Below are 15,029 nucleotides of genomic sequence, written 5' to 3' on the forward strand. Positions count from 1 at the left end.
GCACTTAATAAATACTGAGTTTTTAAATTATATACTACCTGCAGCTCTATTGTGGCTCCCCACATGGAAATGTATGGATAAATGCAAAAGGAAATGTATGGTTAAATGCATGTATATATGACTGGATGTGTCTGTATGTGAAGCATAATGAGCTGTTGAACATGCTATTAACATGAGGTAATGGTAGAAGGCAGGAAATGAAAACAAATTTTAGGCTGTTAAACATTTTGAGTAATACTAAATAAAAAAGTATAGCGTTATAAACACAGATCCATGTATCTGTATCTTATTTCTTGCATGTGTATATATTTAACACAATTATACATGCGATGGGCAAAATATAGTATTTAATGAATAGAAATTTTTTTATCTATAGGTTTCTGTTAATAATTCTCTTGTTTTTTGCTCCAACAGCTCAGCCACATACCCTCAGATTGTTCAGCCAACTTCGACTTTTCTAGGAAAGGTTTATTGGTATTCACGGACGGTGCCATTACTAATGGAAATGCCCACCGGTCCTCTAATAACTTAACTGTATCTGGGCTGTTTCCTTGGACTCCAAAGTCAGGAAATGAAGATTTTAACTCAATCATGCAACAGATGGCCCAGGTAAAGTTATATCTTGTCATGGGAATACTAAGTTTTATTTTTCTTGTTACAAGTTAAAAAAGAAGCATATGCTCACTCTTTTTGCCTTTAAAATGTGTTACTCTGTGTTTTGTTTGTGTTTTTATATTGTTAGGAGGAATTGATACTATTTTCAAACCTGTGTGTTAGTAATTTATTCTTAAATTAAGTAAGGAAAATACCCATGAGTGTGGTGAGGAGAGTTTTTAGGACAATGACTCTAATCTGGTACATCTGTACACTTGTTAAGAAAAAAATTCTAATGATTTTGCTCATAGGAAGAAAATTAATATGTCTACCAGAAGTGATGTAACTCCTTTGAAACTTTTTAATTTTGTATCAAGATAGACTTAATGGGCATTTTAACTAATATAATATGGAAAATCTAGAGAAACATTTGAAAGAGTAACCTAGTTTTATCCTTAATACCTATTAAAAATTAAATAATAGATGATTGCATTTTTGGATGTGTTTGTCCACCTTGCCTTTCAACAAGTATCCTAAAAAGTGAAACTTGAGTTTGAAAATTAAAAAGAACCTGTTTAAGATGTGATAGTTAAATAATGTTCTATACCTAATTCCTTTTTTGATCTTATTGCTCTATCCCCTTAATTTGATTAATAGTTATTTTTATGCGATGCTTTTATTAGTTGATTGCTTTTATGAAATTCTCATGTATTAAATACAGTTATTAACCAAAGCAATAAAATACTTGTTTGTCACAAGTAGATCCATTTAAATGGTGGCTTTTCCGTAATTGTTTGAATTAACCTAATAAAGTGGAATATAAATTCAGCACAATGGAATTAAAGACAAATTAATCACTATAGAATTAAAAACAGTCCTACAAAATGCAGCTGGTTCTGACTTACGGCTCAACACTAGCATTTTTTTTTTTTTTTAACAAGTCTAATTTGCTTTCCTCATTTAAAAATACGTTTTTCTTTTAGAGAACTTAAAGAAATTCAGTGTAAAAAGTACCGTAGAATTTACTGTGGGAAAAGACATTTTTCTCAGGAATTTTCATCCAGCTTGGGATTCATCTCATGCTGTGAATGAAGTGTGAAAATACCTCTCTAATTCCCTGAGGCTGCAGAACACGGCACGTGCCCTCTTATGTTCTACTGAAAATGATCAAGTGAGAGAATTTCCAGGAATAATTTACCACTGAAATGCTGAGTTTATTTGGTTTTACAGAAATGACTTAGGAGAAGCTATTTTGGGGGCTGTTCACAAAGTAGAAATTACAGTTCTTCAGAAAGGATATGTTGGTTAAATGCCTACTTCATAGACTTTTTTTTTTTTTTTTTAATTTCCCTTCATTAGGGCCGGCAAATTGAATATATAGACATAGAACGGCCCTCAACTGGAGGCCTTGGATTCAGCGTGGTGGCCCTTAGAGGTCAAAATCTGGGAGAAGTCGATATCTTCGTGAAGGAAGTGCAGCCAGGGAGTATTGCTGGCAGGTGAGGAAGATGTTCATTTTGTGTTTTGCTAATTCTTTTCTGACAATTCTGAAAACATTATTATAAAGGGACTGAGAAACCAGTAATACAAAAAGGACAGTGCAGCTAATACTTTCCCCCTTCCTGTGTGCTTTTCAGGCCTTTTGCAGGTGTTCTCACATACACTCGTGGCAGCACTCTAGCTAGTGGTATCATTACTCCATTTTATAGATGAGAAGGCTGAGTCTCAGAGAGGGTCCGTGGGTTACCTATAGTCACAGAGCTGTTAATGCTGGAACCATGATGTGATTCCAAGACTGTCTGACAGCAAAGCTGGTGCTGTTTCTACTCCACCACACTCTCTCACAGTTGAACATGATATTTTATCTATGGTCTGATCCATAAGATGGGCATATTGAAATTCACATTCTGCATACTATGTTGTTTATTAAACTTGAGACTATGGCGGCTTTTTTGGTGGTCATATCACACTAGTCATTATTTCACTTATTGTCAATAAAAAGCCCTCTCTAGTCTATGTGATTTCCCTCTCTGTTACGCTTGTGCTTGGGTTTTATTTTTTTAAGATTTGTGTGCAAGACGTATTTTGTCTTTTTTTGTCTTTTTGATTACAGGTCTTTAGTTTATTACCCCTTTAACAAAGCACACTATTCATTATATTACTACTGCCTGTTAGAAAAATAGCAACAGTAGCATAACTAGTATTAAAAAAAAAAAAAACAACTCAATCAATAATATAGTTTTGAATTCACATTCTATTCATTGGGGATCAGTTCTAGTCTCCCCAGCTGAAAATTCTGAAATAATGAATTTCTATGACTTTATTCTGCCATCTAATGTAGCATTTCCTCATGTATGTTCAGAGGAGCCATAGCAGTGGTCGGTTGTATTTGAGAAACTATCCTCATGTTCTTGGAGATTAGGTGTATTCTGGCAAACTTAGACAATCCAGGGTAAAGCTGGACTTAGGGTCACTTGACATTACCTTCCTTAATGCTATGAAGTCCCATGGCAAATGCTTCCTTAATGCTATGAAGTCCCTTAACACTGATTGGCTTAACTTCTCTTTTTAACTTTTTAAACTTAAAACTCATTATTGGGATATAATTCACGTAAGCGTCACTATTTTAAAATGTACAATTCAGTAGTTTTTAGTGTATTTTAAATGTTGTCAACCTTTTTTTGGTGAATCCTTATGTCTCAGTTATCTGGACTAATAAGTGTGTAATTATAAATTGGGGTGAACACTTCCAAAAAGAAGAGTTTGATATTTGAGTGTGTAAAGACCCTTGACCAATGCTGAGGAGTCAGGTCTCTACCTAGGGGCAGTGATGCTTGGAGGGAAATTTGAGAGGAGACAGTGGGGTCTGCAGAGAGCAGAAGGTGTCAGGGAAAGGAATAGAAAGACCTTTCACCAGTAGCCCTATGGTGAGATGGAGCACACTCATATCCTTGGAGTGTGTCTGATATTTGTCTGGTGTGGTAGCTAGTGCAAGATAGTGCAAGAAGGGGCTGGAGAGAGGTAGGGACCAGCCATGCAGGACCTTCTAGATCATGGTCTTCATCATCAGTTCTTTCTTCTGAGGACTTTCCACGTAGAACTGTTATTTTAGGAGCTTGCCTAAGTCCTGGTAGCTCTCAAAGTCTTGGAAATCCATTATTTCTGAATGTTGCAATGGAGAGACAAGAACTAGTCTCCCCTTGAATGGGAAGTGTGAATTTAATCATATATTTGGTATGAGAGAGTTAAATTATAAATAATAGTAGCAGTAAAATGAATTCAATTCAACTTTGGAATGTATTATAATCATGTTCTCCAGGAGACTTCTCTGCAGCTTGTTTATTTTGGGTTGAGCATATATCCTGTAGGCAGATACTAACTGGAAAGCAATGAGGTGTCTTGGAAGTCTATAGGGTAGAGGGAAAGGTAGGTTAAAATAGGTTGATTTCCAGAAAATAGAAAATTTGAGTGTGAGTAAATTAAGGATTAACTTATGCAAAATGAGTTATTTTAGGATCTAAAAGGTTCCAGAGTAACTCATTCATTTGGGATTAAGAAATTTCCCTTAATGAACAAGCTGTGAATAGGACTTGAGGTGAAGAAGTTAGAGAAAGGAGGACCACTGGAGATGGGAAAATGGAAGTGATTCCTGCATATTGTCCTACAGTGGTCATATTTAAAAATTAATGTTTCTTTAGGACTAGGGAAAAGTTCACAAGCAACACTCTCAATTTTAAAAATATATATCTCAAAATTAGGAAAAACATTATGAAAGTAATACATGCCTATAAAAGAAAACTATAAAATACAGAAATATAATAACCGCCCCCACAAAAAGAAAGTCTCTTGGACTTTGCCCACCCTGAGACAACTAGAAAATACATTAGAATGTTTTCTTTTTATAAAGACAAGGTCTTACAGTATAAATAATTTTATTCTTTAATATAACATAAATCTTTCCTAATATTAATAAAAGGATGTATAAGCAACATTTTTAATTCTACATGCTCTATTGTGAGAGCCACCAACAATTTTGGCATCAAAAATTGAAATATCCAACTTGTTGGTTCTAAAGAGGAATCTAAACGTATGAGTCCTTGTCCTCAGAAAACTTAAAATCTAATAGGGAAGGATTTAGCTAGCTCTGCCTACAGCTTCTTGGTAATAAATGAATGTTCAGTGAGTGATAAACAAGTGGTTCAGAGCACCAAGATAATGAGGTAAGCGATGAGGAGAGAGAAACACTCAGTTATAACGTGGCTGAATTTGGCTGTGCAGAGTGGAAGGGTGTTACAGATGGAGAAAACCATTTACACAAAAGCAGGAAATGCCAGACATGTTTGAGAGGGAAAGAGTAAATCAGAATAGTCAGAAAAGGGGTTATGTAGGGAGGAATCCAAGTGGGAAGAGTACTTTGGGACCAAATCTAGAGGCCTTTGAATACCAACCAAGCTTACATTATGTCCCGGAGGTCAGAAGTTAACAAATTCTGGTCCATGATGAAGTGTTGTTGAATCTGCTGTGACCTGAGAAAAAAGAAGGGCAATATAATGGAATTTTCATAATTCTAAATTTATGAATTAGACTTCTCTGTTCTGAGATAAATCCCTTCTCAGGGAGATTTTTTATTTTGAAGGTTAAAGATGTTCTTTTGTAAAACTACGAGGACAGGAGTTTGTTTTCTTTCTTTTGACTCTTTCCTTATTGGTCAGTAACCATAGATAATGAAGTATTTTTGAGTTGGGAATACAAGCATGAAAGAGAGCCTAGAAAAATAAACCTTGAGGAATTTTGCAAGTTAGGTTTTAGGTACTAGATAAGGATGGTTGTTACTGGGAATAGAAAGGAGGAGATGGGTGGATGTAAGAGAGATAAAGAGGGCTAAGAAAGAATGGTGATAATGGAGAAACAGGAAGAGGAGGAGGGGTGTTTAGGAGATAATACAGTCAAACACAGTAAATCAGAGTAAATCCTACTCTTAGTATGCACTTAAATTATGGTTTAGAGTCAGACTACTTAGATAAGATGCTAAACTTGTCCAGGCTTTAATTTCTTGCATTTAACTAAGTACTTTAAAAGGTGATTGTGAGGGATAAAAAGGAGATAATTCCTTTAAAGCATTTAGCCTAGTACCTGACTCATCTCAGTAAATATTAACTATAATAGTGCTTTTTTTCCTTAAGATTTTGCTAATTAAAAAAAAAAAGTCCCTCCTTCCTTGGTTAACAGTTGGGAGATTGGTGATTGGGATAGAGTGAAGGGCTCAGATATAGATTTGGAAATAATCTCTATTGATTTTTTCAAGGAGAGTTTGTCCTCTGTTGACAAATGTTGGAGAAACGAAGGACAATGGAGACGGGGTGAATCTGCTAGAGAAGAGGCTGTGGGTGAACATAGACCCCTGTGCGGTGTGTGTTGAAGTCAGATTGGAAGGGCTTCAGGAGCACAGGGCTGGTGCAGCAATGCAGGCAGTGTCCATACTTGTAAAACCTTAGCAATGGGGCCCTATAAGTTGTTTTTGCTTATTTTTCTAGCCAATGGCTTTTAAAGTGTGTGTGTGTGGATGCACTACTTAATTGATTAATTAGCTAATAAGTGCTTTGGTAGAAAGCACTCTGAAGACCTCTGTTATATAATTAAATAATTATTTGACTGAATGTTCTAAGTGAAGTAGTACCATAAGAAATAAACTACTTAACTTGAATAATAGATTTTAAAAAATCAGGCTATTATATCACTTAAAATTTTCTTATTTCATCAAGGGATCAAAGGTTAAAGGAAAATGACCAAATATTGGCTATTAATCACACGCCTCTGGATCAGAACATTTCCCATCAGCAAGCCATTGCATTATTACAACAAACCACTGGATCTTTGCGTCTGGTTGTGGCCAGGGAACCAGTCCACACAAAGAGCAGTGCTCCTGCCAGCCTAACTGATGCAACTCTGCCTGAAACAGTGAGTTGCAAATTTGGAAAAATACTTAGTTTTGAATTATGCCATTGATTTTAAGAAGTGTAAAGACATTTAGAAGGTGTCATTTTACTTGTCATAGTTCAAAAAAGATGATTATATCACCAAATGCAGCATTAGCATATTAAACAAGGTATTTCATGGAAGGTTTTTGTTTTGTGTTTTCGATGTCCTATGGTTCTCCTTATTTAAGGTTATTTAATATACAGGGCAGACTTGTAGTATTGGGTATAATTTGTTTGATGATGGAAAGAGTTCCTTGGTGATGTAGCCAATTAATTAAGCTGAGAATTTTTATTTGATATTTGCTGTTGAGTATCTTAAGTAAAAATTTATTATTTCAAAAACATTTTTATAAATTATATTGGGTGTTGATGACTAAATTATTGATAGCACATAATTATAGAATTTTTTTTTCATGTCAAGATGTGTACTGAACAATTAAAAAAATAAAGGTTTGTATTTCCTTTGGGAATCTTTAAACTTGCTTTATAACATTTTACAGATTTTGGCCTGCATCTTCAGAACTCAAGCTAATAAATCTTATTTTCTTATAACACTAAGTGCTAGCTGATTTATTTCATTTTCATTCATTGGGACAAAAGAAAAAATGGACTGTCTGGGTACAGTACAAGGTCACAACACAAATTAATGTATAGACATTTTCCCTGTTGTAATCAGTAATATTTATACAGCACAATTTACATAATAAATAGAAGCAAGCAAAGTGGGAAGTCACTTAGCACAGTGGTTAAGAACAAGGGCTCTGGAGCCAGGCGAAGGTGGGTTCACATCCAGCTCTTCCACTTCGCAGCTGAGCCTCACTGGGCATGTGCCTGGACTTCTCCATACCTTCGTTTCCTCATCTGTTGCTTGGAACTAAGAGCAGTGTCTACTTCACAGAGGTTGTGAGGATTAAATGAGAATGCATGTGGAGAGCTAAGCACAGTGCCATAAGCACTCCACGAATATTCACTACTATCCCTAGTTCAGGCATATTTTGGCAAACATTGTTGCTTCCCAGATACTAGATGTTGTTCCAGATGTGACTTTATTAAATATTCCCAATATTCCTGGTTATTTTAACATTGCGTAGTAACTTTCCCACTTAGTATAACAGAAAAACTAAGTAATATGTATGCTCTAATATCCTGTGGGAAGAAACTTGCTCTGTAGTTGCGTTATGTGAACTTAACGCACATGTCTGATGGAAGTCTGCTACATAGAGGAAAAATGCTTTTGTCTCTTAGTCTGATTTGTATAACCCTATTGCTCATATCTCCACTGGGGCTTCCCTTTCCTCTCCTTCATAAGAGTTCCCTAAATTAGTCTTGTCACTTTGTGTCCTCCTCACCGTATCATACTTCACATTGCTGCCAGATTAGTCTTTCTAAACCACTGCTTTGTTCCTGTCATTCCTTCTTCTAAAAACTTCCATTTTCCCCACTTATCTGAGCCTAGCTTTGCTCTTAAATTTCCCTTTTGCTTGAGTGTCTTTTTTTTTCTGTAGAGCAATTAAACTGCTACCTTTTCCTTGAAGCTATTCATAATTTTTCATTGGATTTGATCTCTTTTCTCTGCCCCCTCCCCATCTTTATAATACTTTGTGATTCTCTTTCAATTCAGATAAACACGTACGTATTGGTTCCTACTATGTGCTGGGCACTATGCTAGGTATCAGGCATGGACTGAGGAATGAGACGACATGTTTCTGTCCTCTTCAAGCTACAGTGTCTTATGAGCCAGTATTCTGTCTTATATTTTAATTGTTTATGTTTTAGTTTATCTCTCTATTGGATTATAAAATCCTTAAAGGCAGGGACCATATGTATCTCTGAGCCTTTAGAAAGTTGACTTGATTAATTGTACAAATGTTAAATTTGTATCTGTTACTTTAGTAATTACTGTATTGGGAAGCAGAGAATCTATGTATTTTACTAACACTTTGGTTCTTGCTATTAATTTGTAGGTTCATTGGGGCCGTATTGAAGATGTTGAGCTCATTAATGATGGCTCTGGATTAGGTTTTGGAATAGTTGGAGGAAAATCAAGTGGTGTAGTTGTGAGGACTATAGTTCCTGGAGGATTAGCAGATCGAGTAAGTTAACCTTTGATTTCATTTTGGTTGTATGCAATTTAAATTATATGGCTTGAAATGTAATTTTATATTATGGGTTACTAGGATATATGATTATATAACCAAAATTTAAGTATAGCTAAGAATGTTTTTTTTTTCTCAATAAGTATTAATATACACTCACTCTGCTTTATTTTCAAAAGCTCCTAAATCAACATTTTTGGGGTATTTTTTTGGCCTGTGATTGACAGTCTCCTGGATTCAATCAGAGGACAGTATTTTTTTATTGAAAAGAATCATTCATGAGTATTGCATTCTGAATATATTTTGTTTTCTCCCACTGTATCTTTCAAGGGCCTAAATGTTAAAATCAGATGGTACAGTGATTACAAACTTTTATTCCAATATTGCATGTGGTAAATTTCATTATAATTACAATTTTCTGGTATTATAAATAAAATACTACCCTTCATTATTTAGCAGTGTTTAAACTGAAAGTGGGCCGTTTTAAAACTTACCAACTGTTTTGACTTAATTTTACATTGAAGAAAATGTTAAATGCTACATTTAGCTTTTAGAGAGTGGTTTAGAAATTTGGTTATGAAGCTACTTCATAATGAGTTTATACTATATAAACTGTCCATGCTAATCAGAAAAGTATGTAAATTTTACTTATTAATGCCCAGTTACATATAAATTTATCCCATCTAATAAACATAAAATAAAAATGAACTTGCTGTGCACATGCAGCTTAGAGGCAAGTTCCTCAGCTCCCCATTTCTAATCAAGATTGCTCCCCCTTATACAAATGGTGGAGCTACTGTCATTCCTATTTTCCTTTCTGCAGCTAAGTATTTATTTAGAGAAATGGCTCTCAGAGTTTTGTCTATGGGCCCCTGAGTGTCCCTGAATCTCTTGCAGGGGGTCTGTAAGATCAAAACAACTTACGTAATAATGCTGAGATGTAAACCCTTTCACCACGTTGACGTTTGCACTGACGACGCACAGGCACTACTAGACTGAAACTGCTGGTCCCTTAGTGTGAAACAGGGCAGGGGCGCCAACTGTAGTAGGAGTCGTCGTGTTCTCCTCTGCCATGTGCTTGCCACAGAAAAGGAAAAAGTGCCAGTTTCACTTAAGAAAGTGCAACAAAACTAATTTGAGTAAAATTTGACCTTTAAGTGCGTGTCTTTCTACTGTTGTGGGATGAAGTGGGGTGTCCCATATAAACACTTCTGCCATATACTGAAGTCTGGTGATTGTCTTGAAGAAAAACATTTATGAGACAAACCAGCCACTTTTTAATATGGAGCAGCATTTAAATTTTTAAAGTTTATTTTATTTTTTTATTTTTTTCCTTTAATTCAAGAATTTTTTTGAGATCTAATTTTTTGGAGATACATTATTTTAGTTTCAGGTGTGCAACATAATGATTTGATATTTCTATATACTGTGAAATGATCACCACAATAAGTCAAGTTAATTTTTTTTTCTTGTGACAAGAACTTTTAAGAGCTACTCTCTTAGCAACTTTCAAGTATACAATACAGTATTGTTAACTATAGTCATCATGCTGTAGTTTATATCTATGATTTACTTATTTTATAGTTAAAAATGCATACCTTTTGACCTTCTTCATTTTGCTCCCTCCCTACCTCCTCGCCACCTCTGACAAACTACCAATTTGGAAAAGCATTTTTAGTTTTGAAAGAATATCTGACAGAAAAATTATGATTATTTAGACTTCAGCATTTGGTAGACATTTCCTTGAAAATGAATGAAGTGAGCCTGTTACTTCAAGGGAAACAGCTGAGAGCATTTGTTGCTGATGATAAAACTTGAACTTTCAATCAAAAATTAGAATTTTGGAGAATTTGTGTTTTACCATAAAATTGAAAATTCCCAACATTTACAGCCTTCTCTGATTAGATTATTAGTGATCGTAAGCAGCATGATTTTTTGATATTGAATAATGAAATATGTTATTTTTGGAAGACCTGTATAACTCTATGAATCAATATTTTCTATAGACCAGTGTGAGACATGACAAAATAATAGGTTAAAAATCCATTCAGAATTTAAGACTGAGCAATAGATTGTAGTGAAACAGTATCTGAAAGCTTACTGATGTAGTTTCAGATTCCAGATTGCAAACAATCTTTAAGAAACTGCCACTTGTCAAATTTTGGTGACAAGAATCATCAAAGAATGGGCTGAAAGGAAGGACTATTAAAATATTCCTCCATTTTCCAACTATATATTTGACTGAGGCCAGACTTTCTTTATATACTCAACCAAAACAACATATCTCAACACACTAAATGCTGAAGCAGATATGAAAATTCAGCTGTCTTCTTTTAGGCCAGACATTAAAGAAATGTGGGAAAAAAAAATCTCTTTAAAAATACCACTCTTCTCACAATTTTTTTGTTTTAGAAAATATAGCTTTTTAAAATAAAAATATATACATCAATGTATAAAACATATATATTAATATGCTACATGTCTTAAATATTTAAAAAATTTCTTAGTGCTACTTTCCAATTCAGGAGCTATCAACAGATATCAGCAGAGAGAACCACAAAAACAAAAACTCAGATTCTCAATAAATTTTGAGACATAATTGATACATAATAAATTGCACATATGCAGTTTGACATGTTTACTGGCAAGTCTGAAATCTGTGGGGCAGACCAGCAGACTGGAAACTCAGGCAAGAGTTGATATTGCAGTCTGGACTCTGAAATTTTTAGGGCAGATTGGCAGGATTTCTGTTACAGTCTTCGTGCAGAATTTTTTTTTCTCCAGGAAATCTCACTTTTAGCTTCTAAAATCTTCAACTGATTAGATGGAGCCCAGCCACATTACCAGGGGTAACGTCCTTAGTCAACTGATTGTAGATGTTCATTACATCTGGAAAATACCTTCACAGTAACTTCTAGACTAGTGTTGGATCAAACAACTGGGTACCATAGCTTAGTGAAGGTGACACACAAAATTTAACCATGAAACCATCTATCACTACAGTCAAGATAATGAACATATCCATCACCCACAAAGATGTCCTGTGCCCCTTGGTAATCCCCATTCCTCCATCTTCAGTTATTTTTAAGAGTGTAAAAGGGTTCTGAGAACAAAAATTTTGAGAATGGTCATTTTATGGGTCTTCAGAATACATCTTTGGCACAAAACAAATAATAACCTTTAAGGGTTTTTTGAAAAGCATTGAAGTCCAAAGAGAGATGAGATATTGTGGAGTATTTTGACATATTTTCCCACCCCTACCCAGCTCCCTTTAGCAATTTTCATAGGCTTATTTGCTAGGGTAGCATTTTTCAAGATGCAAAGTGGAATAGTTGTTATGAAGAACAAAGGGTCAAATAAATTTAGAAAGTACAAACTTAAACAAAATCAAATAGATTTCCTTACTGTAAGAATTTTCTGAGCTATTAATATCCTAATGTGCCTTATGAATTTTCACAAGAAGAATATGATGTGCAGAGTTTCCCAGATTAATCCCTTTGAGGCACTGTTGGTAAAAGCCCAACTCTGATTTTCACTCTTTCCTGGAAGGGACTGTCGCTATTTCAGGTCATCGGGAGGAGGTGGGCGTGTGCCCGTCAGAGACATAATGGAGAAGCGAGTGTTTATGCCAGACAGTGTTATCTGCCTAATACACATTACTTTCATGTAATCCTTAAAACAGTATACATTTTATTCCCAAATTATAGATATGGACACTGTTAATAAATTGCCCAAGGCTGTGCAACTAAGAAATGAGAGAGGCAGGATTGAGCCCACATCTGTTTGAAGCCTGTGCTTTACTGCTTAAATCTACTTACCCGAAGTTGATCCCGCTGTTTCCGTTTTCCTGCTGTACACCTGTCCAGGCGTGGTCAAGCCTATCGTCAGGGAATAACCAGCTCTAGGAGCAACAGAGCTATTGATTCTTTCCTGTAGGGAATATAGTGGGATCTAAACACAGGAGTCAGAGCAGTATTCACTTCTCTCTTCCCCTCAGCCCAGCTAATGGCAGATAAAATCTCTTCACCTGACTCTATGCTTTGCTGCTAAATCTTAACAGTTGTTGCTCATGTAGCCTGATCATAGCTTTAAAATTATTAAAGAGAATGTTGCTTTTCATTAAAATATACTCTTATTTCATTTTATTTATTTTTACTGAAGTATAGTCAGTTTACTTGTGTTAATTTCTGGTGTACAGCATAAAGTTTCAGTCATACGTATACATACATACATACATACTCCTTTTCATATTCTTTTTCATTACAGGTTACTACAAGATGTTGAATATAGTTCCCTGTGCTATACAGTAGAAACTTGTTTGTCTATTTTATATGTAGTACTTAGTATCTGCAAATCTTGAACTCCCTATTTATCCCTTCCCACCTCCTTCACCCACTGGCAGACACAAGTTTGTTTTCAGTGTCTGTGAGTCTTGCTGTTTTATAAACTCATTTGTGTCTCTGATTTGGATTCCACATGTAAGTGATGGATGTCTTAGGTCATTAGTTAGATAAGATCAAGACTGAACATAAAGTGATACTTACATTCTGCTAAAGGGGTTAATACTACTTTCTTCAGAAGATAAAATTATCTAATAGAAGTTAGAAAAGGAAGTTAGTATTTCTTATTTAAAAGGGTTTCATAAAGTAGCCCCCTTTATTTCCTTTTGTGACAGGTAAGTCAATATGTATAGTTAAAACACGGAGTAGAGTTGAGGGGTGTGGCAAAGAACACTTGACTGAGATCACTGCACCCGAGGGAGGCATCAGAAGTGGATGCGTTTGAGGACTTGCGGTAAGCAAGGCACTAGGCTAAAGCTTTACATGTAGTATTGAGTTTAGTGCTCACAGCTCTGTGAGAGAGGAAGGTATCTCCACTTGGCTTAAAAGGAATCTGAGATTTCAGTAGGATAAGTAACTGACCTATGGTCCTACAGCTTGATCAAAGTGGAACCAGGATTGGAACGTGTATGTGTCTGACTCCAAAGTCTTTACTTGTCACTCTGCTGTCCACTGCCTCTAATGTTGTAAATGAAATGGAAAAATATTGATTTATATGAGTTTTTAAGAAATAAGTATTGAGATCTAGTTACAATCAACAATCAGTAAATGTGATCAGAGCTTTAATTCCATGGGTAGAGAAATTATGTGGTATTGTGTAAGGGGAGCTACTATAATCCTTGGATTCTCTCCAAAATTTACAATACCAGAAACATACATCTTTTGAGAATTCTGATCACCTATGGCAAAAATTTCAGAAACTTATAGCAGCCAGAAGGTTTTTTGGGTTTTTTTTTGTTTTTGTTTTTGAATTGATATGAGCAGTGTAAAACTTCTTTGTTTTGCAGAAACTCTTTCATGTGGTCTGGAGGAATTCTAGGGAAATCAGGTACCTTGAGTTACCCCATTGTCTCCCAAAGGTGACTTTTAGAACACAGCCTATTTAAATATTGTCATTTATTATTGACTTTCTGGTATCAGGCAATTATAATATGAATCATATTAACCATCCAGTAACCTTTAATACTAAATGGAACCAACCAAGGATTGGAAGGTGGGTATAGACTCTGAGGAATTTTCAGTCTCAAATAATCAAGGCCTAGCTCCAGGCCACTGAACGGTTGGTTATTCCCAGTAATTTTGCTTTGAGTGAGTCTACAAACTGGTATTTCCCTTATCCTTAAAAATCAGTTGACAAGGGCTCTGGGAATTTGAGTAGCATAGGATACATGTACTTATATTTAGTACCTTCCTTGAGAGAAAGAGTATTTATTTTATAAAGTCACTACTTTCTGTCAATGACATGTTGCCTTTTGATTAAAGACCAATGATAGAAATGGTCTCGAGTCAAAAGTGTTAAAAATTTCATTTACTGAAGTGTGCAAGTATTTGGTGCCTTTTCTGGTTCTACAGAGAAGCAAATTTCTTAACGTAGCTCAGGCCTGAATTCCTTTAGGTTTTCAAATATTTTTTGAATTAATGTTATCGTCTACTACAGCCTATTAGAGGGCTTAAAATGTCAAGAAATATACATACTATATATATATTTTATTTATTATAAAATATATATATATATGCCAGTAACTGGTAATTTGAATTTAAGTTTTTTACTTAAAAAAATCTGTATAAATGATGCTGTTAGTGTTTTCACTGTAATAGTGTTACCCTGTTACATCAGCTGTTTTAATTTTTGGCCTTCCATACTATCTTTGCCTGTATGCTTATTTTTTCTCTCTTGAAAATCTATGGATTAATAAACTTTTGTATTTGAATGTTTGATTAGCATGCTATGTCCTAGAATCTTGGCATAGCTGTTTATTGGCCATCATTGATTTATGATTTCTGTTAAAGAACAAAAAGGA

General features: G+C 35.0%; 1 protein-coding gene across 8 annotated transcripts in view; it reads left to right on the forward strand.

Annotated features, from left to right (window-relative positions):
* Positions 1 to 15,029, forward strand: part of PATJ (PATJ crumbs cell polarity complex component) — a 291,845-nt gene that overhangs the window by 13,017 nt on the left and 263,799 nt on the right. For all 8 annotated transcript variants that reach the window (XM_032494431.1, XM_032494436.1, XM_032494434.1 and 5 more), the window contains exons 4-7: positions 415 to 609; positions 1,954 to 2,093; positions 6,357 to 6,552; positions 8,537 to 8,665. In XM_032494431.1, the coding sequence (XP_032350322.1) occupies positions 415 to 609; positions 1,954 to 2,093; positions 6,357 to 6,552; positions 8,537 to 8,665 (660 nt within the window). The remainder of the gene's footprint in view (positions 1 to 414; positions 610 to 1,953; positions 2,094 to 6,356; positions 6,553 to 8,536; positions 8,666 to 15,029) is intronic.

The sequence above is a fragment of the Camelus ferus genome, chromosome 13 (genome assembly GCF_009834535.1).
Source record: "Camelus ferus isolate YT-003-E chromosome 13, BCGSAC_Cfer_1.0, whole genome shotgun sequence".
Lineage (NCBI taxonomy): Eukaryota > Metazoa > Chordata > Mammalia > Artiodactyla > Camelidae > Camelus > Camelus ferus.